General features: G+C 41.9%; 1 protein-coding gene across 2 annotated transcripts in view; it reads right to left on the reverse strand.

The window, feature by feature from the left end:
- The window catches only part of ano1a (anoctamin 1, calcium activated chloride channel a), a 224,268-nt gene that overhangs the window by 62,615 nt on the left and 134,247 nt on the right, over window positions 1-27,406 (reverse strand). For both annotated transcript variants that reach the window (XM_052029183.1, XM_052029182.1), the window contains 3 exons: window positions 18,524-18,588; window positions 15,757-15,891; window positions 12,228-12,388 (listed from right to left, as the gene is read on the reverse strand). In XM_052029183.1, coding sequence (XP_051885143.1) covers window positions 12,228-12,388; window positions 15,757-15,891; window positions 18,524-18,588 — 361 coding nt within the window. The remainder of the gene's footprint in view (window positions 1-12,227; window positions 12,389-15,756; window positions 15,892-18,523; window positions 18,589-27,406) is intronic.

The following is a 27,406-nucleotide window of genomic DNA, read 5'->3' on the forward strand; positions in this document are numbered from 1 at the left end:
AAACTGGAGAGGGTGCAGAGAAGATTTACAAGGATGCTGCCAGGACTTGAAGGCCTGAGTTACAGAGAGAGGTTGGGCAGGCTAGGACTTTATTCCTTGGAACCTAGATTAAGGGGTGACATTATAGAGGTATATGAAATCACAAGGGCTTTAGATAGGGTGAATGCACAGAGTCTTTTTCCCAGGGAAGGGGAACTAAAAACTAGAGGGCATAGGTTTAAGGTGACAGGGGATAGATTTAAAAGGGACCAGAGGGGCAACTTCTTCACGCAGAGGGTGATGCGTATATGGAGCGAGCTGCCAGAGGAAGTGGTTGAGGCAGGTGCAGTAATAACATTTGAAAGACATTTGGATAAATATGTGGATAGGAGGGGTTTAGAGGGATATGGGCCAAATGGGACTAGCTTGGTGGACCAAGTGGGGCCCAGAGGGCCTGTTTCCATGCTGTTTCACTCTAAGACTCAATCCTGCCTTTGGACTGACTGATGAATGGATTATGCTGGCAATATCCTTCTCTATAGTGGGGCAAGTCAGGCTGCAGATATGCCTGTTAGCTGACATAACAGCAAGTTGTGCACAAGCCATTGCATCTAATGGTGTCAAGTCAGACATTGATGCCACTACAGCTGCTATTTGCACAAAGCAGGTAAAGAAACTTAACAGAACTCGTCTGTGGGGTCCTTCAGAACCGACAGCACCTGTACTGATACAGAGAGACACAGCAGGGTTTAGGAAGGTTTTACATGCACACCAGCTGAAAATCTATCGAAGGTTTAATCCTGCACCTGCAGCTCAATAGATGTTTCCACAAATGAATTGAATTTAGGGGCCGAGAGGTAATGTTGCAGCTATGTAGGACCCCGGTCAGACCCCACTTGGAGTACTGTGCTCAGTTCTGGTCACCTCACTGCAAGGAGGATGTGAAAGCCATAGAAAGGGTGCAGAAGAGATCTACAAGGATGTTGTCTGGATTGGGGAGCATGCCTTATGAAAACAGGTTGAGTGAATTCGGCCTTTTCTCCTTGGAGCGACGGAGGATGAGAGGTGACCTGATAGAGGTGTATAAGATGACAAGAGGCATTGATCGTGTGGATAGTCAGAGGCTTTTTCCCAGGGCTGAAATGGTTGCCACAAGAGGACATAAGTTTAAGGTGCTGGGGTGTAGGTATCGAGGAGATGTCACGGGTAATTTTTTTTTACTCAGTGTGGTGAGTGCGTGGAATGGGCTGCCGGCAACGGTGGTGGAGGCGGATACGATAGGGTCTTTTAAGAGACTTTTGGATAGGTACATAGTGCTGAGAAAAATAGAGGGCTATGGGTAAGCCTAGTAATTTCTAAGGTAGGGACATGTTTGGCACAACTTTGTGGGCCGAAGGGCCTGTATTGTGCTGTGGGTTTTCTATGTTTCTAACTCCACAGCCGCGGTTAAATTGTTAAGGGAAAAGAAATTAATGCTTTATATCCTACTGAGAGAAGAACTGCTCCACCCCAGCAGCACTTGGACCCCTGGGAAAGGATTCAGCTCACTTGTTTGCTTATCTACAAGGGGAACTAATGGAGGAGGGAAAAAATAGAACAGGAATAAGACATGAAAAATAAGTGGTTAGGAAGGAAAGTGATAATTTCTGGCAACCACTTCATTCTGCTTTCACCAAATTATTTCCCTCTCTCAAATACTTATGTAAACGCTGTCAGCTGCAGCGACATTACATAATGGCATGGGTGGCAATAAAGTACTGCACTAGATACCAGACATGATGCATTAACACTGTGGGTCCTCCAGTGAGACGAGCCCCTTGAGGTAGTTTATCTTCAGGGGAAGTTTATTTGCATTTTAAAAGCAAATAACATGGGAATTCCACAGCAAACTGCAGCCCAATAAAGGCATCAGGCGAGGAGTGTGATCTGCCGAAGGAAGGAACAAGATAAAGCCACTTCTACCAAGGAATGTTTAGACACAGATGCTCTATAAACATTTGGCAAATAGTTGATAAGTGCACAAGGGAGAAGAGAGGGAGTCCATGGAGTAATAAAAAGGCTAGCCTGGACAAGCAAAACAAGAATGGCTGCACAAAATATTTTTCTGTTCGAGCATCTGGTCAACTATACAACAGCCCCATACTTCTCATTGTTGTTAAGTTCCAACATTTAAAAAAAACTTAATGATTCACTGTGTTAAGATATACTTCAAAATATCTGCTGGGAAATGCACAAAAACATTTGGGTTTTTAAATACATCTTAGGATGAGGAATATTTCATTCCACTCGCATTTGTTGAATGTGGAGACTAACTGGCACAATAATCTGTCATTATACCAATGGAATGTGCCATCCCAGAGATAAGGAGTCAATTCATTTCAATGGCTCAGAGGTTACATCTCCACCTCCTGCGTTCTACATATCGAAATTAAAACAAATTTAGCTTGCGGGTCTCGTTGCATTGAACGTACTTAAACCAGAGACAGCATCAAAACAAATCTTGTGGAAATGGAGGTCATCAAAGAAAATTATGTCACCACAGAGACACAAGAAGTTCTGTAGAAGCTGGAATCTGGAGCAATACACAAAAACTGCTGGAGGGACTCAGCAGGTCAGGCAACATCCATGGAGGGAAATAAACAGTCGACGTTTCGGGCCGAGACCCTTCATCAGGACTGGAAAGGAAGAGGGCAGAAGCCGGAATAAGAAGGTGGGGGGAAGGGGAGGGGGAGGAGCACACGCAGGCAGGCAGGGGATAGGTGAGTTCAGGTGAGGGGGGGGGGGAAGTAGGTGGGTGGGGGAGGGGGAGAAGATGTAATAAACTGAGAGGTGATAGGTAGAAGAGGCAAGGGGCTGAAGAAGAATGTCACCACAGATACTGTTAGCCAGGAAGCAATGACCAGATTAACATTACCTACAAATAAGAACTAAACAAACATTTTTCCCCCCTCTGTTTTCTTGTGGTTCATTGCTTTTTAATTGTAAAGATGTTCTGTGTTCTTTTTCTTGACAAGCTAATATTAAAAATCCCCCAGGGTAGTAACTGGAACAGTGTACGAAGGTAAACACTGAGGAGAAAAAGTTAGTTAGATTCCCTTCCTCTTTTCTATGTCATCACTCCCTCCTAATTTATGTTTAGATGAGCAATTGATCCAGTATTAACAAAGGATAGTTTTGATGGGATAACCAGGAGTGCTTTCTGCAACAGATGTGTTGGGAACGAGAGGTCAAGCATTTCAGATAACTGAAGAAAGAGCCGCAGTGAGCAGGGTGCTCTCAGAATGCAGAGTCTGAAAGCAGGGAAAGTGGACTTAGAGGATCAGAAAAGGGAGTTGGAGAAGTGGAGGCAGAAGAGAGTGCGACTAAATGGATACCGCGACTAATGTGGCAACATCAGCCGAATGGGTTCTGTGTACTGCATCGTATTACAGTCAAAATGTGTTGGAAAGGAGAGAAGGGACTGCAGTTACTAGAATCTAGAGCAAAAACAAACTGCTGGAGGAACTCGGCATCTGTGGAGGGAAATGGATTTGGATCAAGACCCTTCATCTGGACTGAAAGATTAAGGGGGGGGGGGTGGGGGATAGCCAGTATAAAGCAGTGAGGGGAAGGGGTGGAGCAAGAGCTGGCAGACGATAGGTGGATCCAGGTGATAGGCAGACGAAAGAGTGGAAATAACGACAGAGGCTGGGAGGTGATAGGTGGAGGAACCAGAGGGTTGCAGATGGTGGAATCTGATAGGAGAGGAAGGTGGAGCATGGAACCAAATAAGGCAGGTGGGGAGGGCAGATGGGAACAGCAGGAGGGGAGCCTGTGGGCGATGGGTAGGTGGTGGCTGGAGGAAGGGAAAGAAAGAAGGTGTTGATGAAGCGTCTTTGAATGGAAACGTCAACTCTGTTCCTCCTCCTGCAGATGTGCCTGACTTGAGTGCTTCTAGTGTTTTCTGTTTTCATAATCAATACTGTCCTCTTACATCTGGGCACTGACTGTCCATTCTAGAGCCACGGTCAACATTTTAATTTAAATACTTCTGATTTTTGAATGACAGTCAACTGAGGGAAAGGTTGTAATTGCTAGGAAGGTTATAAGAGCAGGGAGGTTATGCTGCAACTGTACAGGGTACTGGTGAGGCCGCACCTGGAGTACTGCGTGCAGTTCTGGTCTCCTCACTTGAGGAAAGATATACTGGCTTTGGAGGCAGTGCAGAGGAGGTTCACCAGGTTGATTCCAGAGATAAGGGGGTTAGCCTATGAGGAGAGACTGAGTCGCCTGGGACTATACTCGCTTGAATTCAGAAGAATGAGAGGGGATCTTATAGAAACAGAATTATGAAAGGGACAGATAAGAGGAAGGAAGGTTGTTTCCACTGGTAGGTGAGACAAGAACTAGGGAACATAGCCTCAAGATTCCTGGGGTGGGGGAAGTAGATTTAGGACTGAGATGAGGAGAAACTGCTTTTCCCAGAGGGTAGTGAATCTGGGGAATTCTCTGCCCAGGGAAGCAGTAGAGGCTACCTCATTAAATATATTTAAGACACAGATAGATAGATTTTTGCATAGTTGGGGAATTAAGGGTTATGGGTAAAAGGCAGGTAGGTGGGTTTGAGTCCACAGCCAGATCAGCCATGATCTTATTGAATGGTGGAGCAGGCTCGACAGGTCAGATGGCCTCCTCCTGCTCCTATTTCTCATATTCTTATGCTTCACATGCAGGTAACATGCCACTTTTTGTTGGGGTGACCTCAGGCTGTCTGTCATTTTAAACTTTATACTGTGGTCATAACTAAAGCAGGTAAACCGAGTCAATTCTCATCAGCAACAAAACCTTAGAGATAACAAAAGCCTGGTCTGGAAAAACATTGACCAATATAAAATGCAGACTAGGTAAGATAATATAAGATATCTTAATTAGTAACATGTACATCAAAACACACAGTGAAATGCATCTTTTGCATAGAGTGTTCTGGGGGAAGCCTGCAAGTGTTGCCACACTTCCAGTGCCAATATAGCATGCCCACAACTTCCTAACCCATATGTCTTTGGAATGTGGGAGGAAACCCACGCAGACATGGGGAGAGCGTGCAAACTCCTTACAGACAGCAGCAGGAATTGACCCTGGGTCGCTGGCACTGTAATAGCATTACACTAACCGCTACACTAGCGTGCCTGCCGAGGTACAGGTGTCCCTGTGGTGATACTATTTCAGGTGTAAGTACTGATGGTTTACACATACATTCACTTAAATGTCAAATGTTCAACAATCAAAAAAAGCATTTGTTCACTCTGCTTTATAAAATTATCTTGCTAATGCATCAATGATAATAATATAGTTGGCCATGTAGGCGACTTAAATTAAAAGTGTAATTAAGGGTCACAGATTCATCAAGAGATACAGCACGGAAACAGGCCTTTTTGGCCTAACAGGTTTGTGTTTACTATCAAGCACCTGTTTACACTAATTCCATTTTATTCTCCCCATATTCCCCTCATTCACTGCCCACCGCCCCCCTGCCCCTCCAATCCCAGATTCTACCACCTACCTAAACACTGAGGACATTTGCCATGTCCAATTAACCTACCAGCCTGCACACCTTTGGGATGTGGGAGGAAACCACAGCACCCGGGGAAACCCGCACACAGTCACAGGGAGAACGTGCAAGCTCCACACAGCATTTACAAGATGGTAGCTGGTCAGTGCTGGTTTGGAATCCAGAATCATTTTCCACATTTGCTCTAGAGACCACAAAGGAAACATCAATATTTATGTTTGTTCTTCATCAAGAGACAAACTTCGCATGGGTTTAACATCTGAACATTTTTATTAACCAACAACAGACTGGCTGGCTTTCCCTCTCTTTTTACAGCCACTTCCTGTTCCCCTGTGTGACCCCTTGCATTGTCTACCGGGAACTGTAGTTCTTTATTATAATTACATAGTTCTTTATTATAACTACATAATAACACAGGCAGTGGAGCATCTATTCATCTAGAGTCCAACAGGTATGTACAACATGGTAAATTCCCATTCAGTGGCTGCTAATTTAGTGCTGGTATAACTACTCATCATTTCTGGCAGTGATAGCATGATGCTCCAAACTTAGCCAAGTTGATGAAGACAGATATATAAAATCTCAAAAGTGTCCTCCCTAGAGAGTGGGCACGGTAGCATAGCAGTTAGCGTAACGCTATTACAGCGCCAGCGACATGGATTCAATTCCGGCCACTGTCTGTAAGGAGTTTGTACATTCTCCCCGTGTCTGCGAGGGTTTCCTCCGGGTGCTCTGGTTTCCTCCCACATTCCAAAGACGTATGGGTTAGGAAGTTGTGGGCATGCCATGTTGGCACCGGAAGCGTGGCGACACTTGTGGGCTGCCCCCAGAACACTCTACACAAGAGATGTATTTCACTGTGTTTCTCGATATACATGTGACTAATAAAGATATCCTACAACTTATCTCATAGATTTGCACTAGACAGCTCAAATAGAGTCACAGAGCACAGAAACAGGCCCTTTGGCCCAACTGGTCCATGCCAACCAAGAGGCCCATCCAAGCTAGTCACAGTTATACATCAACTGTTAAAATATTTCATTCTGCATCACTACAGAACCATCAACACTTTTTTGAAAACTAAAATACAAACTGCTTTTGTTGTGCTGCTCCATTAAGGATGATATATAAATGAAAGTTTTCCTATAAATTAATTTAATTTCAAAATGATTCAGTTCATTTGGACATGCAAGTAAAATCAGAGATGGTTTATAGTGTACTTTTGCCATTACACACCTTTACAATAGTTTGATTAATGATGCTATTTAGAAACTATGGCAATAAAACCAATGTAGTTTCATTTCTACAAACGTGCCATAGCAGATGCCCCACTTTCACTGAAAACTATGGAATTTGGGGGTCAGAGTACTAAGTCACCCAAATTTGAAGAGTCGACCGTTGCCACCTCAAAGTGCGGTATCAGACAAAATACCAATCAACGTACAGCATTTTGTACAGGCACCTAACAGGCCAAATTCAACTCATTCTGTGCTGTGTGGGTCATGAGTTTTAGTAGGGAAAAGTGAAAGGAGGTACAATACCATCCATGAAGGGCAGAGTGCCAAGGTGGAACGCTGGCAGTATGGGGACGGATAAATATCCTGGAAATGTTTTTGTTTACCTTGGGAATTAGGGAGTATTTACAAGAAATGAATTTCTTCTGGGGGAATACGCTGGTGTTTCTTAAACTAGGCCAGGTACGGTAACGTAGCGGTTATAACGTTATTACAGCGCCAGCAACCTGGGTTCAAATTCCCCCCGCTCTCTGTAAGGACTTTGTACGTTCTCCCCATGTCTGCGTGGGAGAACGTACAAACCACGTACCAAACCACGTACAAACCATGTACCCACATTCCAAAGACGTACGGGTTAGGAAGTTGTGGGCATGCTATGTTGGCGCCGGAAGCGTGGCGACACTTGCGGGCTGCCCCCAGAACACTCTACGCAAAAGATGCATTTCACTGTGCGTTTTGATGTACATGTGATCCATCTACACAATAGGTTAATGAATTGACCTGTACGATCGGTATGCAGGACAAGTTTTTCCACTGTACCTCGGTACAAGAGACAATAATAAACCAATACCAAAAGAAGCAGTGGGCTTGAAACACTGTACATTTTTTCCATTCCATACTCATTTTTGTTTCTTCATCCAATTGCCTCTCATCTCTAAGGTTTAATATTAATGCTGAGGGCAGTGATTACTTTCCAGTTGTCAAGAGGAGGATTGATGGTGTATAACTCATTTCAATATGCATTTGGAACTAAATGTAGTCCTTGCAAAATTCAGACTCAGAGGTAAAAGGATCCTAATACTGACTTCAATATTACTGGATATCAGTCATTCAGTATCTGAAAATGACAAGCAGCAGTTTTCAACACAATGCCCCAATCATTCAATTGGGGCATCTCACAGCGTACGCAGTTAGGGTTTTTCTTGCCGCCTTCAGCTCAATTTTTTTCCCCCCCACTGTAACAAACTGAATGCTCAAGCAAATAACAGCAGCAAGGGTAATAGGGCATCTGGGAACTCTGAACAATGGGGTCAACAGTGAACCTGACATGACACAGTGGATGACAGAAGGAGTGTTTAATACCTCTCATTTCTGATTGCCCCTTAAGTGCCACGAGAACATTTATGGAGGGTTCCAGAAGGATTAGAGGGAAGGGATAGAATGAAACTGAGAATACAAGGATTCCCAGCTCTCCAGGATTAAGTGCAAGCAAGTCGAGAAGGTTTATTTTAAGAAAGATTAAGCTTCCATTTTCTATGAGTAATTATTAGAATAATATTGAAAGTGTTTGACTCTCGATGATTATCCAGGTGATTTCCAGTACTGCTGTTCAGTTTCCACTGCACTGTCCAGAACTCATTGTAAAACAACATGGCTCTTAAACTCACTGTCTGCAAGAACTTGCTGGATTTGCGCATCAATTCCCCATTGAACTTGACTGTTCTCTGCCTGTATTGCAACTTTTCTATGGTTGTTTTAGCATTAAATCAAAAGGCTAACCTTAGATGAGAGCTTTCTTTTTTTTTGCTGTTGGGTTCCACTGCTTGTTTTGCAGAGGGAAGCAAATTTGAAAAATTAAATTCAGGTTCCAATTGGCTTCAATCTTCAGAATTCTTGGCCTCAGTTGGTCGAGGCAAGTCTTCAGTATCAAAGTTTACTGGAAAATTCACCTGACCCACTGTACCAGATGCCAGAAAACCGCCAAGTAACGACAATGGATTGAAACTAAATAAACAACGTGTACCTTGCATGCCAGGTGGCAAAAGACTTCTTTCTCTCAACTCTAGTTACCGTGACCAGCACTTGGTCAAGAGGTTTCGAGCTGTCACTGAATACTTAACCCAGGTGATAATGTACAATAGCCAAATTTACAGCTTAAGTAATTAAAACTACAGATGGCATCTCACAAGTGGAAAGATAAGCAGCAAAGCTTATTGGTTAATAAATCAATTGATCTCTGATAGTTCTGGTGGAAAGTCAGTCAGCTTTTATCACCTCTCAATGTGGACAATGGCAAAATTATCACTTACTGGGTGTGTTACAGATTGAGAAATCCAAAATCTTTTCCACCTCTAGATGTTAAAACCTATTAAATGGATCTAAGAATTTGAGAGTATCTGAAATTGGTATCAAATCAATCATGAGGGATTTCAAGTACACTGAATTTAACTGGGTACAAGAGGTGGGTAAAGTGGGAATTTGTATGAGTGGATGGATGGGTTTGTGGACATGCCCTCTTCTCGCTACTACCATCAGGGAGGAGGTACTGAAAACCCACACTCATCATTCAGGAACAGCTTCTTCCCCTCTGCCACCGGATTTCTGAATGGTCCATGAACACTACCTCATATTTCCTCACTTTTTGCACTATTTATTTTTTTAATTTATAGTAATTTTATGTCTTTGCACCATACTGCTGCTGCAAAACAACAAATTCCATGTCATACAAGTCAGTGATAATGATTATGATTCTGTTGGGGAAAGAGTGGTCAACACTGAGGTGGCAAAGCATTACGTCCATAGTTTAATCACCTAGACTTTCCTGGAAAGAGCTACCAGTCTGATATAAAACTGCTCACATCTCCCCATGTAACAGTTAGGAAGTTTGGAATTTCTTTAAGCGTGTATGAGTGCAGATGTCCAAAAGTTCCGGAAAGGTTCTCACCATCACCATTCCTACCGTGCTCGACCTTGGATTTTATGGAATCCAGGAATAAAGCACCAACTTCAAACTGGGAAATCCATGCACCGGTCCCATGTCAGGTTAAACCTATTGCAGGGGTCAGCAACTCCAGTCATTTCAATAGAACAGAACAACTGAGGGAAGGGGGCAAGTTTCAGGCCATTTATTTTTTTCCTTGTATTAATCAAGTTAAATTAACACTAAAAAGATTAAATACATTTATTAACTTTATATGTAGAATGAATTTAATCATTCTGGAATGATCGTTTGTGAACATTAGGGATTGGTACACTTGCCAACTTAAAACACAGGTGGCTATTTGACCCATTGGGTCCCTGTCACCTCCTAGAGTAATCCCGGTTTAATTGCCCCTCCACATATTTCCCTGTAGTTTGCAATTTGTTCTCTCTCACGTCCATCAACTCCTTGGATTTTTCTTGGCACATACACGACCCAAGGGGTAATTTACCACAGCCAGCTAACCCAGCACACCTTTGGGAATGTGGAAGGAAACCGGAGCACCCAGTTGAAACCTAGAATCACAGGCAGGGGCAATGCAAACTCAGACACTACCCAAAGTTAGGATTGAACCTGGGTCCCTGGAGCAGCGAGGCAGCAGTGCTATCTCCTGTGCACTCTGCAGCCAGTTAAGCATAGAGTGTGGCTTCGCCAAGTGTCAGAAATGGGGGACATTTACTAGTTAAATTCAATTTCGTTGTCATGGGCATACATACCCAGGATACAAATGCCATGGAAATTAGCATTTTACAGCAGCAGCACAGTACAGTACAGACATAAATTACGTAAACTTAAATTAAACTATACACAACAAAATAAAAAACAAACATAACAACATTAGTGAAAGTTGAGGGAAATATAGTTTGATGTAGAACTAGGGTTTTTCAGGTCAGTTTAAGAACCTGATGGTAGTGGGGAAGAAGCTGTTGTTGAACCTTGAGGTGTGGGTCTTCGGGCTCCTGTACCTCCTGCCTGGTGGCAGCAATGAGTAGAGGGCATAGCTGGATGGTGGGAGTCCCTGATGATGGATGGTTCTGCCAATCAGGTCAGAGTTGACCTTGTGCACCAAGTTGCTGCTGGAACTGTTGCAGGTAACACAGACCACGTGGTAGGAGAGCAGCAACCACTCATGAACCTTCAGGCCATTAAACATACAGAAAGGGAACACAGAGGCAAATTAATGTTCACCAAGACAAGTGCAAGATTATTACATATTGCTTAAAGTAAAATGACGTTGCACGTTATTTGAAAAAGAATCTAAACAGGTTGCAGGAGAAAAAAAGGATTGGAGTACAAATTTGCAAATTGCTAGAAGATTGTGGTACAGTTAGCGAGACCAGAAACAAAGGCACACTGTACACTTGGGTATATTTCTACAGGGAGAGAACTGAAAACTGGTAAACTGGTCTTGAATGCTAAGTTAAACTACCCTTGGAGCACTCTATAGAGTTTTGGTTGCCATAAAATACAAGGAGAAACATTGGAAAATGAGATTTACTACGATTACAGAATTTGAAAGTTATGAACTTATAATTATGCTGGGTCTCCTTCCTCTTGTAAACTTAAAACCTGACAGTTGACCTGAAAGAGAAAATTAAAGTATTGACAGATATTTCATGAGAGGAACAAAACTGGAGGAAAACAATACGAGTTGAATACAAAGATCAAATACAGAATCAAATGGAGTTAAGGAGGAACTTATCCCAGAGTTTCAACAAAAAAAACCAACAGTAATTGGCTGAGAAAAGTAGTAACAATGCATTAATTCCCTGGATGAGCACTGGGGAATGATGTAACCTACTGGGCTACAGACAGAGCTGGGAAGAGTTTTTTGGCAAAGCATAGACACAAAAGGCCAAATGGCCTCCTCCTTTGCTGTAAATTTCCATGATTCCACATAATTAATTCATGGGAAGATTAAAGAAGTATGGAGAGGAGAAGGCAATGAAAGGTTATACTGACGGAGTTAGAGGAAGGACGAGAGGTGGCTTGATGCTGGTGTGGACCCAGAGGCCAAAGTTCTCAGTACTCTGTCTTTGCCTAAGGTGGAGATCTTGCTTGACCCGTTTCCCACAGTCTGAAAACTATTTAGCTTTAAACACCAGGTAAATACAAACTTGAAATAAATGCTTATAACTTACCAAACTACTGTTCCATTGTATATAACTGTTCGCCAAGAACTGTATGATCTGAACCTGGTTTTATTATTCTCCTGACACTGATTTTATTCCGGCTCCTGCAACATTTCTTCAGTATACAGAAGCGGTGGTTTTAAAAAATAAAACACATCTAAAATCAACTTAACAAGTTCCTTCAATGAGTTCCATTTGCATCTGGCTATGTTATGCCTTTAATACAACAGCTGTGGGAATGCAAGTGAGCCATAGCAACAACTTGAAAATTGGGCATTTTATCAGCACCATTTTCTGGCAATCAGTGCAGCCTTTGACAGCCATTTTAAACTGGGTTGAGAAAGATTCCTTACCCCATAACGCCATGAAAATGGAATAGAAAACTGTGGCAGGATTATCAAATAAATGACTTGCTCGCGCAGTGGCACAGGTACTACTCAGCTTCCAGTAACTGCAGGTCTTGTCACACAGCGGACACATGGTGATATTTGCCCGGTGGTCACACATCTCCATGCTGTGGTGAGAGAGGAAGAGAGAGAGAAAAGCAAAAAAAAAAGACATACATCAAGGTTGAGTCAGAAACAAGATTTAAATTCAATCGTGTTTAAAAGTAGTTCGTGAGGCCCAATAGACAGAATGTACCAAGGGGTGGGGTGGACTGGACACCCCAGATATCAGCTCCAGGAAACCAACTGGTTAGAGTGGTGCCAGCTGGTTGACAGTGGTGCCAAACATTGGGCTATTTTTAGGTCCATACCTCAGTTGCATTGAGCTGGCAGGCTGTAGTTAGAAGCCAAGCTCTCTGGGCAGACTACTGCGTATGACAGGCTGTTAATAGACAGGGTGTGGCTTCCTGGTATGCTGGAGAGGGCAGGTGCAAATCTACCATGAGGAGTGGATAACCACAGCCTAGCCGGGCTTGTAGGGCCTGAAGATTCTTCCCGCCCCTCCCATTCCTAGTGGAATAAAGAGGATGCTCCCCAACTGGCCTTCCCGCTGACCCTGCCAAGAGACTGCAGTGGGACCTCTGCCAATCAGTTCAGTACAAAAATAGTTAGTGGTCCAGTTATAGATTTCTATTTTAAAATTAGCTTGGCATATGAACCTGGAAGCCCCTCTACCCACCAGCGATCAGCCCAAGTGAACACTGCCAGAGCAAAACTATGACCTAGAGGGAGGATGGAGTCACCATCACCAGGGCTCCAGGTCGACCAGGCTGACAATTTGGCCCTTGTTTTAAGATCATGAAGAGTTTCAGCTACTTGTCACTGAAGCAGTAAGGCCGTACAAAGAAAAAAATCTAACATAGCAATAAGCCGAAAATAATTTTAATGAGACATCTGGAATTTGGATATTTATTGGGTATTTAAAGAAACACAAACTCTCTATAAATATTTTTTGGGTGGGCTGCATTTTATTAAGTGGCCAGAATATACATTTGACATTGGATTTTCCATTCCTATCTGCAGTAATTCACAATTCATCACTGATTCTGATAAACAACTACTGGCAATGAATCATCATCAGTTGACCCAAATGGTTTGTCCCCATGTTTCAAATTTCATGCAATAAATTTTTATCTGGGTTTAAAATTATAAAGTGCAAGATGACTAGAAACTCCACTCAATGCAGAATGGAGCACAATTAAAAATGAGTAATTGATTATCCCTCATCTTATTGAGAAACTCAAACCAGAATGTTGTGTTACTCTGATATTAACTGCAGCTACTATACTGATCATCAAGTGTGTAATTAAAGTGTCTTGCAACGAATAATTCTCTTATTTTTTTTACAACATCTCAAATTGAAAATTGTAACAACACTCCATCCAACCAAATGTTATAATAAAAAAAACAATGAAATATATAAAGAAACTAGAGGTGATCAAAAAATATAATCTCTTCTGCAAAGAATCTTCACTTGTTTAAAACCAAAAGAGTAAATGGTAAAAGAGGGGTTACAAACATTTGGGACATCGAAGAGACTCTTAGATAGACATATGAATGATAGACAAATCGGGGGGCTATGTGGGAGGGAAGGGTTAGATAGATCTGAGAGCAGGATAAAATGTCGGCACAACATTGTGGGCCGAAGGGCCTGTACTGTGCTGTAATGTTCTATGTTCTAAACAATCTGCTGGAGGAACCCAGTGGGTTGAGCACAATCTGTGTTGGGGGGCGGGGGGGGTGGAGGGAATTTCTGTCCCCCTACCCCCACTGATGCTACTCACTTGCTGTAGTTCCTCCAGCAGACTGTCTGTTACTCCAGATTCGAGCATCTTCAGTCTCTTGTGTCTTCAAAGGAGGGGTTACTATTGGAACATTAGTAAACAAAAGGAGAACTGTGAAACAGGTTCAAATCATCCAGGGAATGCCCACTCAATGTCACCTGAGCCAAGAACATTTTTCACACTTTCCTAATCACTTTAGTGAGCTGCTGATTCCTTCCAGGGATGTGCACGACCAGACCAGCCCGTTTTTCTCCTTTTAAAAAAAGCCAAGCAACAGCAACTAATAGCTCAGGACAGCTGCATCAGAGTGGGCAAATAACTATTCTCCAGCTCCCACTCACATTAGTATTTCGAGTATAATCTTTCAAATTTTCCTGTTATATCTCTGAAGCAGGTTGATATTTTTACTATTTTAAAGGGCGGTTTTCTGATCTACATCTGTCTCATGTTAAAAAATAACTCCACATTACTTCCATTAGGACCAGAAGGGACAGTGAACATAAGGGAAACATTAGGTAATCCCCCAAAATCTATGCATTGCTCTACTTCATAATCAGTTCCACATTAGTGTTAAATGCAAAAATGGACATCGGTAGAGAGACAGAGTTAACATTCATAGAACAGTACAGCACAGGAACAGACCATTTGGTCCACGATGTTCTGCCAAACTAGTAATTAACTGCCTAACTAAACTAATCCCTTCTGCCTACACAAGGTCCATATCCTTCCATTCTATGCACATTCATGTGCCCATCTAAGAGACTCTTAAATGCCTCTATTATATTTGCCTCCACCACCACCCCTGGCAGTTTATGCCAGGCACCCACTACTCTGTGTAAAGAAACTTCTCCCTCTCACCTTAAATGCATGTCCTTTAGTATTAGACATTCTACCCTGAGAGATAGATACCGGCTGTCTACTCTATCAATGCCTCTCATAAGCTTATAGCCTTCTGTCAGTTCTCTGCCACTCCAGAGAAAACAACCCAAGTTTGTCCAACCTCTCTTTAATTATTTTGGCCTTTGATCTATCAAAGCTTCTGATGAAAAGCCATCGACCTGAAGCATTAACTGTTTCTTTCTTCACAGAACCTGCTTAAACACTGAATATTTCCTGCATTTTGTCTGAGCTTCAGATTTCCAGCATCTGCAGCTTTCTGCTTTTCAGTTACCATTCACCAGGCAAGAAACAGCCACAAGAATGCTTCACAAAGAATTTGAACCATAGTAGACTTTGTTGTAAAGCTAGAGTTCTTTTAGGAATTCTTTCATTTCACAAATAAATGTCAGTGATCAGGCAAGCATTGTGCAGAATTATCAAAAGATGGTAGAGCCCTTGATCCCATATACCTCTGGTAGGTCTTTGAAGGGGCCATCTGAAAAAAAAAATCATCCATTCGTATGACTTGTAATTCAGACTTTTACCAAGGACCGGCATTAATGTGAAGTACTTGGTAAAACACTGAAAGGAGTTTTTCAACTGTGTATTTGCTTTAGATGTCTCAAGGATTGTAGTTTATTTATTTTATATTGACAGCCCTTCAGGAAGATTTTAACAAAAACTTAATGGATGGAGGTTGCAAATCCCAGTAAATCAATTACATGCAAGAGTTATAAACGACCAGTCCTTTAAACAAATGGTTCCAGCTTTACCTGGGAATATTCTCGTTAACAGTTGCACATCCGTACAGGAACACTATGACTCCTATAGTGGAAGCTGGAATCAGCATTTGTGTGTACACTCCAAGCCAGGCAAAATAAAATGCAATCTTCTCACCAAAGTACTTCCTAAAAAAAATGATTGGCCGTCAGTTTCAAAATTTTGGTCACAAGCAATCATCGCTAAAGAAAATGTAGTCCAGACTCCATCTTAAATGTGGATTGAACTTGGCATTCGTTTCATATACCAGAGCATAAACAGATACGAAATAAGAATAGCCACAAGTCCCCCTTGAGCCTGCTCTGCCATTCAATTTTAATTGTGGTTGAGCCTTGGAATATACACTGACTGTAACATCTGGAATCCACTGGGTTAAAGTGAAAACATAGCAATATATCATCAAACAAGGGATAAAGGTGGGTTGATGGGGTTCAGGTGCACTGGAATTTTCTGGACATCGATATAATTAAATGCATTAATAGCTTAGTGTCTGGAAATTCTATTAGACAATGCTCTTTCTGACCCAGTGTTGTGTAACCAAAAATATTTTCCCCTAGAGAGAAATGAAACAGCAACCATTTTTGGATCATTTTGAATCAATCTTGAAATTGTGTTGGACACTTCCTGGCGGTAGTCACCTTTGTGCCCTAGTGTGATCTTCCTACCTGAGGCACATGGATGATGATATCACTTTCTATGCAGCACGCCTTTTGGGACGTCGTGGAGGATTTGAGTACATTGCGCCATCAGTTGTTGGGTAATCTGGAATAACACTCCTAATTGGGCAAGTGAGTGAATTACATACTTCCTTCCAATGGACATCTCTTCACCTGGGCCACACCGACAACTCTCCTCTCAAAAATAGCAGTCCCCACTTCCCCCAATTGCTGATCTTCCTTCTGCTCACCTCCTGATCTCTCATGCCCTCTGCCTACCCATCTCCCAATTACCCACCTTCCAAATGCCCATCTCTATATCCCCCATCTTCCAACTACCAGTTCCAATATCCCTCCACCTTACCACATCATCTTCCAATGGCCGATCTCTCAGTGCTCACCTTGCCCACATCACATCTCCTCCTGGTCACATGAAGATGTCAGCAAACATTCAATGTGCTGCTTTCCTCTGGCATCCTTTACCATCCACTAGAGTTTCTAGGTAATGAAGTGAACTGGGTAACTGGATTGATGGACTGAATAGTCCCTCCATGACTGATTGCCTTTGAATTGAAGTTTGCAATGCTCCCCCTTCCATGGTTATCATTAGGATATCTTGACTTTCGTTTTACAACAAACAATTACCAACCCATTGCAGCCCCTCAGTCTAAAAAACACAAAATTTCCCTGGTGGTCCAGAGAATCACACTGGTGCTCCTTGCACGCTTCATTTACTTCCCATACTCAAAAGTCAAACTTAATCTGAAACCCTGAGACTTCCAGTGCCCGAGCTTAAGGTGGTTGCATCAAAGGCAGCATGGGGAATGTGGTTTGGTTTCATAGTTGAAAAAGGGCGAAGGGTGAAATCTCACGTTAATCTCACTGGGTGAAAAGGGGAAGACAGACTAATCAAGGCATTGAAAGTTAATTGTAACTAACAGACATACTTTGCAATTTGGCTTGGTTCAGACCAGATGAATTTTCCTCCTCGTGCCATTTGTTACTTAATTTTATGTTATCACAAGATTTAATTTTCTCCATTTTGAATGTTACCTTGACTGGGGAGATGACATGTGATTTCTCTGGTGGGAATCTAGAAAAAGGGTGAAGAGGCTCAGGATAAATTATCAAGATGAAGATGAATTTGCTCAGAGTTCGATGGAGTTCTTTATTCCCAAGGAGTGTGTTAGTTGAGTCATTGAATATCTTAATAGTGGGAAAGATTTTTTTAAAAACTGCAGGTGTTTATATTACTTGCAAGTGTTAAACTTTGAACAAAGATCTGTATTGTTAGGCATGTCTATTATTTGGACATATCGTGCTCCATTGAATGATGTACTTTTTCCAGTATGGACTGCACAGTGCATCACTTAACCTGCCCATGGTACGATGACTGAAAGAATAAATGCTGAACCACAGATCGGAGTCTGGAAATCTAATTAACAAAGAGTACTCTGGAAAAACAACAAGATGTAACCCGTAGGGTTTATGTTGATCAGGCAGGAAAGTGGAGCTGAAGCCAATAATCAGTGGAGCTGAAATCTTATTGAGTGGAGGAGTAACTCAAGGACCTGTAAGGCCTTCTGCTCTCATTTCCTACGTTCTCCAAGTATATCCTGGGTACCAAATCTTAGCTTTTCAAGAGCAGTGAATAAAGCTGCTTTGTAAACAGAGTATAGGTGTTAAAATGTACTTTAATCAACATTCATAAACCAGTTACTGAAAAACAAAAGTGTTAACAAGAAAATACTTTAACTTTTATCATATGCAAAACCAATGCTTCTAAAGTCCCAAATGTATACAAATTTACATTAATGATATTGGATAAACATTTTAAATGATACCCGACAGAGAATCTATTGTGTAGAACCAGTTGCAACCAAGAATAAGTGCTCCCTCAGGAGTGTCAACCTGTGTTTCTGTGAATCCAGAGTTGATGCATTTGCTCGAAGGAGCATTCTGCACGGTGGCAAATCTGTCAGGGCATTCTGTGTGTATGTTCAAGACTTCAGCTGTGTTGATCGGAGGTAATCAGACCTCACTTCACACATTATGAATGAATACCAGATTTAAGTCAGTCATTTACTTGACCACATGTCCTTACCTAACGAGATCCAGTGGTTGGTATTTGTAAAATATTCCATAGCTAGCCCATTGTTCGTAGAGAAGCTGCAGGAGAAGGTTGTGTAGAGTTATTCTCAAGTCAAATAGTGGAAATATGTTACTGAAATAAGGTACTAAAGCTTAAGTCTTCCTGTACTACAGTTTCACAATAGCATTCTGAATATTAGGCTTCTGGTAATCCTCCCGAACACCCTTCACCAGCAAAGTGTTAGGCACCCATTTTAAAGCTCCACACACTCCTCATTCTTCCTTACCCCAACCCCTCCACCCACTCCCAGTACAGAGACCCAACATGATCTGTAGCATTGACTAAGAGTCAGCAAGGACAGAACCTTTGTAAAATGTTTGTAAGTGGGAGAAGGGGTAGAAAGTGGGTTATAAAGACATTTGAATAGAGGGGCTTGAATTAGATAAAAGTTGGCCCTTTGCACCGAGGCTTTTCCCCTTAAAAACTAATCAATACTTTCCAAAAATAATCTGCAATTCTGTGTCCATTGTTTTGGCCAGAGTGTGACAGAGAAAGATTGTCAATTTGATCCGGTATATTCCAGTGGTTCGGGGAAATCAATGGCCCTGGGTTGAGTTAACCCAAGTCATTTCACCAGCAAAATGATGAAAACAAGGAGAAACAAAGGCTGGCCAAAAAAGGTGGAGTTTGAGGAGAATTTTAAACAGATACACACACACACACAGGACATAGCTCACCATTTATCTTTATATATTTTGCTTAGAAAAGGACAAATATGATTTTAGGCAAGGGGTGGGAGGGAATGAAAATCTTAAGCAGCCTTACAGTTTCCCATTGGCATGCTCACTTATGGGTCTGGGCCACAACTGGGGATCATTAACTGCTCTGTTCCCACAAGCCCATTCTCAAGTAACTCCATGCTAGAAACAAAATCTGCTGGAGGAACTCAGCAGGTCGAGCAGCATCTGTGTGCTGCGGGGTGGGGGTTGGGTGCAGGGGATGATTGTTAATGTTTCGGGTTGAGATCCTGCGTCGTTTCAACCTGAAATGTTGACAATTCCTTCCCCTCCCCACAGATGCTGCTCAACCCACTGAGTTCCTCCAGTAGATTGTTTGTTGTTCCAGATTCCAGCATTTGCAATCTCTTGTAGTTGCATGGTAAAGTTCATTGGAAGAGTTAGAGTTAAGTGGATTGGAGTTCAATATTATTAGTGATGCAAACTTGCAGAATAGTAACTACTAGCAATTGTCAGTGCTTAAGAAAAAAAGAATCAAAACCAACTTCCACTGCATGAAATATCTTTGTTTGTGTAAGTACAACCTCTGTACAAGCAGGGCACCCTCAACATTTTACTGAAGTACATGATCACTTTGCTAAAATCCAATGCTAAAAAACAAATGGGGCTTTGCCATTGTACCAAAGTTTCCACATTCAGCCAATTCCCTTTATGCAGTCTGATGGGGAACCTGTATTCAGACAAGGTAAGCACACCGCAGCAGGAATGCCATCTGACTGAGAGTGAACCTAGGGTGGTAGTTCACCATTGATGAGTTGACATGGCCACTTGTGAAATGAGTTTGCAAAATGCAGCTTGCAGATGACTTTGAAATGGTAATGCCTCTAACTAACCGAGGCAACGAGAACCACGCTTAAGAAAATCTTTCAGTGTACAACTCAAGTTTTAGTGCAAGTAAACCATTCAGGCATCATTAGTCTTTTACACTTGAAGATCAGAAGATTTACATGACCTCTGGCCTTGCCTTCATTTTGTGGGAAGATATTTTGAACTGAGAACAGGAGGAACTTCTGACCTTTCTATACAAAGTAACATCTCATAAAAAAAAATTCTTAATGAACCTCAGCATGAGAACATTTACATATAAATGACCTTTTGAGTGTGGTTGTAGTCCTACTGGCTAACACAATAAAGCTGAGAGCAGTTCAGAAAATAGGAAAACTCCAACTCAAAAATATCGACATGCTTCCTGGAGCATTAAGAAAGATCCAACAATTCCCACAAGAAACACCATTGCAGCAACTCCACCAGATTTATCTTAAAAACATATTTATGTGACACACAGATTGCAGCATCCACTTGGACGTCTTTGTAAATCAGGCATCACGACTTCCTGCAGGATATTTTGGTCACTCAGGAAAGCCAGCTGGTAGAGTTAGGACGGAAAATAAATTTGAGAAAAAACTTTCAGCAATTATACACAACAAAAGGTGAATCAAATCAACAATATGCAGAGTTTAGCAGGGCAAAATATGCCATTAAGTAGAGTTGGTTGTTTAAAATAAGTTATTAACTGGAGTTTGCCAACACTGTACCAATCAACTTGCGAAGTAATTCTGGATTAGTGGAAGCCTACATTACCACATAAAGAATAAACTGCATTTGTAAACACCTTTCTAAACTGTTGTTACGCAGAAAGTGGCAAATGGTGGAGTTCACCACCTTCCACTGAATGGTACAACTTTGTTGAAAATCCTAGCTTAGAAAGTCTTTGATACCAACATTAAGGGCAAGTGCCATTTCAAGATACGAACTCTAAACCTAGACTGATGCAATGCGCTACTGGAAGTATTCTGACTGGTTGCATCATGGCCTGATTAGTCAATCCCAATGCACAGGAACGCAAGAGGCTGCAGAGAGTAGTGGACGTAGCCTGGTCCATCACAGATGCAGCCCTCCCCACCATTGACAGCATCTACAGGAGGCGCTGCTTCAAGAAGATGGCATTTATTATCAATGATCCCCACCATCCAGGTCACACCCTCTTTTCACTGCTACCATCGGGCAGGAGGTACAGAAGCCTGAAGTCCCACACCACCAGGCTCAAGAACAGCTACTTTCTTACAACCATCAGGTCCTTGAACCGACCTGCGTAACTCTAACCCTACCTCAGCAATGGAACTCTATGGACCACCTCTTGCACTACCATGAACTTGCCTGATTGTGTCTTTTTTTTGCACCAAGGTCTTGTCTTTCAGTCTTTTCATCGTCTTGTATAGTTTATGTACAATTAATATTCTGTGTGTTGTCTGTACCTATATCCCTGTGATGCTGCTGCAAGTTTTTCATTGTACCTGTACCTCACCGTACATGTGCACATGAGAATAAACTCAACACGACTTGAAACTACACTCAATTTGCTCATTTGTTTTGTAGAGAAAACAGGGTACAGTATTCCATTTAGATGAATACTTGGGCTCATGGTGTCTTCACCAATATTATGTCCTCAGCAAAAGGAAAAGGTCCAATTACTCATTCCATCACTATTTATGGGAACTAATTGTGTGTAAACTTGATGTTGTCATATAATGATCCTTGTTCTTTTTATAAATAGTGTGTGAAACATTTTTGAGACATTTCTCAGACTTGAGGCAATAGAAGATTTTGCTCTTCGACAGAATTTAGCCCCCGGACATAAAGTGAGAAATATCTGATCTGCTAGTATTAATTTAAACAAAACTTCAAAATGAGCAGAATTGGAACTGTAATCAGACATTCTTGTATAAAACAAAAACAAATTCTTCCCACTCCCCACCAGACTTCAGAGGTGAGAAATTTCAATTAGTTCCAGCCAGTGTTCACTGTTAACTTTGCAACATCATCATGCTCATTGCTGATTTCCAGGACATACTCAACAAGTCAGGCTGCATTTGTGGGAAGAGAACAGAACTAACATTTCCAGTCAAAGAGCCTTTGTCAGAATTGGGAAAGAAGCTTGTGAAGCTGTAGGAGTGTGGGGGTGGGGAGTGGGTGGGAAATGTCTCCAATAGGGTAAAACCAGGATGACCATGGGGATAAGCTGTAAGCACAACGTTCTGGTTCGATAAAAGAATGTAGGTGTTGCAAAATGTAGAGCAGGAAGACATGCCAGGCAGGTCAGACTGGGCACATCCTCTACTCCCAGAGCGAAAATAAACAAGCTGAGCCAATAGTGCAACACTTCAGAAATCAGGTTTATTATCGTTGACATATGTCATGAAGTTTGTTTTGCAGCAGCAATACATTGCAGGACATAAAAATTTACTGTAAGTTGCACTATTTATTTTTGTAAATGAGGAATAGTGAGGTAGCGTTCATGGACCATTCAGAAATCTGATGGTGGAGGGGAAGATGCCGTTTCTGAAACTGAGTGTGGGTCTTCAGGCTCCTGTACCTCCTCCCTGAACACAACACCTACGTTCTTTTGTCTATGCTCTCCCTCTCTAACTGCTCCCATTCACTCACTGACCAGATAACCTTGTTTACATCTCCATTGTCACGCGTTTTACCCCAGAGACTTCCCTCTCGCCCCCTGCCTCCCCAGTCATTGTTTCTTTTGTCTCCTTCCCAGTTCTGAAGGATAGGTGAACGTTAGCTCCTTTTCCCACAGATGTGTCCTGACCTGTTGAATATTTCCAGCATTGTGTTTTTATTTTAGATTCGTAGCATTTGCTTTTTTTTGATTTTCATGTTAGATTCCAGCTTTGCAAGGGGCTGAATCAGTCGTCTTCGATACAATGGGATAACAATGAATTCAGCAAAATGGAAATTTAAAAGTTGAAAGATCTCTTTTTAGAAAAAATAGGGATGAGAGCACAGTTGGCAAGGCTAACACTGAGCATCTGAAAATTTCCCCTGAAGAAAGTGGTGGCAAGTGACCTCCTTAACCACCGTGTGTGTGGAGAAAGTAGTCTACTATTATGGCTTGTTGTGGTGGTTAAGAACAACTGTGGCTTGTTAGATCATGTCAAAAGGCAGTGAAGAGCCTAATGCATCAAGGTCAGCCCAAAAGGTGGCAGATTACCTTTCCTAAAGGGCATGTAAACCAAATGGGGTTTTTGGCAACCATGGACTAGTTTCTTGACCACCAGTGATGCCAGTTTTGGGTCCCATATTTACCTAATTTACTGAATTTAAGTCCCCCCATGTTATTGCAGAGTTTAATGAGGAATTAGAATATTACTACCAAGATACAGTGAAAAACTTTGTTTTGCATGCTATTAGTACAGATGCTTTCATTGCAACAGTACATTGAGGTGGTATAAAGGGAAAACAATAACAGAATGCAGAATGAAGTGTTACAGTTACAGAGAAAGTGCAATGCGGACAGACAATAAGGTGCAAGGACATAACGAGGTAGATTGTGAGGTCAAGAGTCCACCTTATCGTACTAAGGGTCTTATAACAGTGGGATAGAAGCTGTCCTTGAGCCCGGTAGTATGTGCTTTCAGGCTTTTGTATCTGCTGCCTGATGGGAAAGAGAAGAGAGAATGGCTCCAGAGAATTAATCCAGCAATAGCCACTATTCCACCATTCTATTTGGAAGTAAAATGTGGTGGAATGCAAAACTGGCAGATTGGATTGCTTTGCTTCACTGATGGGTGGGGAAAGGTTAAAATCGCCTCTTCCAATGGATACTGTTTCAGCATGGCTCAGCTTCATTCCAACACTAAATAACTAACACAGTGGGATAGCAAATAACTAACAGCGTGACACTAAATCTCTTGGAATCCTCTCACCCAGCTAACATTAGAAAACCAAGCATGTTTGCAGGCAGGCATAAGTAAACCAGGAAGTTCTGGCGTACAAGATGACACAGTGGCAACATTCCCTTCCACAATTACAGGCACCAAGTCAGCGCAACAGAGAAAGGAGCTGTAGCTATTGAATGAGCTGAAGATAAAAGAAACATATGAACTACTGGAGCATAGCTTAGCAGTTTTCTCCTTGTACCCAAGTATACTCTTTTTAACACTTATTAGTATTTTAATTCAAAGCTTAAACTATTTTTCAGGATAATCCATACAGAATTGGTAACACTACAGCAGTAGACATCACAATAGAAAAATATTTTTAATGTCCCACCATAGAATTTGGAAAAAAAAATTAAAAGATCCCAACTTAAAGCAAAAACATCTGTAACATTGTATTTCTCAGTAAACATATACAAAAAAATCTGGGCTTTTTCCCAATACATAAGGGTTTTTAAAAAGCCCGAGTATTCCCAGCTGCCAATCCAATTTTGGAACAGTGAGCTGTTCTGTTGCTGAAAAAAAATTGTCACAAAAAGATCAAAATTCTGTGCTGACCTTCCTGACATACAACTTGTGGAGTACTCATGGTGCCAAGGGAAAATAACTATACCCCTTTACAACTCTCACATATACTCAAGATTAAGCAGCATCTCATTTGGCTCCAAGTCAAGATACCTGGTATTAAATGTTAGAACAAGTGTTCATTCAGTAACTTTGTATTGCTGTTAGACAGATCTTCGGTATTTTGGGGTACATTTGATAGTCTGCACAGCTCGACTTGTTGATGCAGGAGTAGACTTGATTGAGACTATTCACAAGTCAACACTGGAACCACACCTGACTAAGCAAGCAAAGATTATTTGTCCCTTTTAATCAAAGAAGATTTTCCAGATATTTCACAGGATCTCTACATTAAGAGCACTGGTACATATTCACATCATACGCAAGTACCCTTAAATTTTATGGAGGGAAAATTTTTACTCTTACTTACACTTGGAAAAGGCTGCTGTTACAACTTCATTTGTACTTCAGAAAAAAAATGTTGCTTATTTGACAACTAACGAAACATGTGCTTGTTTGCAGGATAAATGCAGATCCAAGCCTCAACATCTTGTATCCTAAAAGGTCATATGCTTAATTTAGCAATTGCACTCTGTAGATATTTCACTGTCGAACTTTCCCTTCAGCTACCACCCACTCACCTCCGTTGTTATAGTGAGACTGGTGATGTTCGGTGCAGATGTCTAGATGAAGATGTTTTTTCCCAGAATAACTTTCCCTGAGGATTGTCACGGAGCAAGATAGGAAGAGTTGCTGAGAAAGCTTTTACCAGAAGGAGTTGTGGTTTTTCACTTGTCTGGGTCTTCTAAACTTAAAATGGGGCAGTGTTGTTCCCAAGTCTAAGAAATTAGTCAGCATTTGTCATTTTTACCAGATATAATTCATGAGCACTATTTCCATTTAGTTTCTCAGCATAGTAATCCAAATATCTCTAATCCAGTTGAATTTACTAAAAGATTCAGAAACCAAAATGGAATACCTGGGGAGAAAAACTATGACCCATGAAGATAAAAGAACAGAAAACAGGCAACAATGATAGGGTGGAGACACAAGAGACTGCAGATGTTGGAATCTGGAGCAAAACACAAACTGCTGGGGGAACTCAGTGGGTCAGGTGGCATCTGGGGGGTGGGGGGTGAAAATGGACAGTCAACACTTTGGGTCGAGACCCTTCATCTGCTCTGAAAGATAAGAGGGGAGATAGCCAGTATAAAAGAGCTTGAGGGGAAGGAGTGGACCAACAGCTAGCAAGCGATAGGTGGATCCAGGTGAGGAGGTGTGATAGGCGGATGGAAGAGGGGAGAGTGGAACCAGTGACAGAGGCTGGGAGGTGACAAAGGGCTGCAGTTGATGGAAATGAAGGTGGAGCATAGAACCAAATAAGGGGTAGGGTGGACAGATGGGAACAGTTTGGGGAGGGTACCCAGTGGAAGAAGTGTGTGGCTGGTGGGCAGATGGGGTGGGTGCAGGAGGGGAAGAAACAGGGTGGATCGGGAGGAGAGATAAAAAAGGGCAGAGGAGGTTGCCTGAAATTTGAGAATTCATAGTTCACGTTGTCTGGTTATAGACTACCCAGGTGGAATAAGAGGATTAAACATATGGCTGAGATTGCTGTTACTCTTCCTATGTTACTCCGTGACAATCCCAAAGGAAAAAGTTACTCTGGCATCACTATTACTCCAAAACCCCAAGCTCACAATGCTGAATGGCAATAATAAAAAGAAAAACAATGTATTCATACAGTGCCTTTAAAAACATTCCATGGCACTTCATAGGAGCTTTAACAAGCAAAATTGATGTCAAGTCGCACAAGGACACATTTGGTCAGTAGACCAAAAACGTTCCACAGGTCCTACCTTGATCACATCTTAATAAAGGATTTTAGAGAGGGAATTCCAAAAGCTCAGGGTCTTGCTTTCTGAAGGAAAGGCAGCCTAGAGGTGGCTTGATTAACATTGTGTTCGATCAAGAGGTTGAATTGATAGCTGGATGTTTGCCGGATTAGGCAGGCTAGCTGCAAGGATCCAAAGGGGGCTTCCTGGCATTCAGATTTAGTTGCTGCAGGATCTTCTCCACCTTCCAGAGAAGTAATACAAATACTTTACTGGGACCAACGTGGACAAGCTTCACTCTACAATCTTCAAGCCTTTGAATCCAGAAGAAAGATGAAGTCTAAAGAAGTCCCAGCTAGGAAATTAAACAGGAGGAGGCAGCCAATCAGCCTCGAGCCTGTTCCAAGATTCAATACGACAACAGCTGATGCATTCTTCACCTCAACGTCACCCCATACCTCTCGATTCCCTTGTAGTTCAACGCCTGAATATAATCAAGTAGAGATTGACAAATCACTCTACTTCCATTGGGTAGGGAATTCCAAAGATTCGTGACCTTCAGAAGAAACTCCTCCTCATCTTTCTGATATGGGTGACCCTCAGTCTGAAATATTGCTTCCCTCAGTTCTAGATACCCCCACTTGGAAAAAAAATCCTCTCAGCATCCACTTCAGTTTCCCTCAGAATCTTGAATGTTTCTAGGTCACCTTTCATTTCTCCAAACTGCAATGAGTACAGGCCCCACCTGCTCAAAAGCTTTCATCCATCACCTTTCATCCTCAGTACAACCTAGTGAACCTTCTCTGCACCACTCCAACACACACTTAAGTGTGTGGACTTTTAATCAGCATAACTCTACCACCATTCTTGGGGTTCCAATGTCCTGGTACAACATCCATGCAACAGGACTACTTAGAACATAGAACATTACAAGCACAGTACAGGCCCTTCAGCCCACAATGTTGTGCCGAC

Source organism: Pristis pectinata, chromosome 14, assembly GCF_009764475.1.
Source record: "Pristis pectinata isolate sPriPec2 chromosome 14, sPriPec2.1.pri, whole genome shotgun sequence".
NCBI lineage: Eukaryota > Metazoa > Chordata > Chondrichthyes > Rhinopristiformes > Pristidae > Pristis > Pristis pectinata.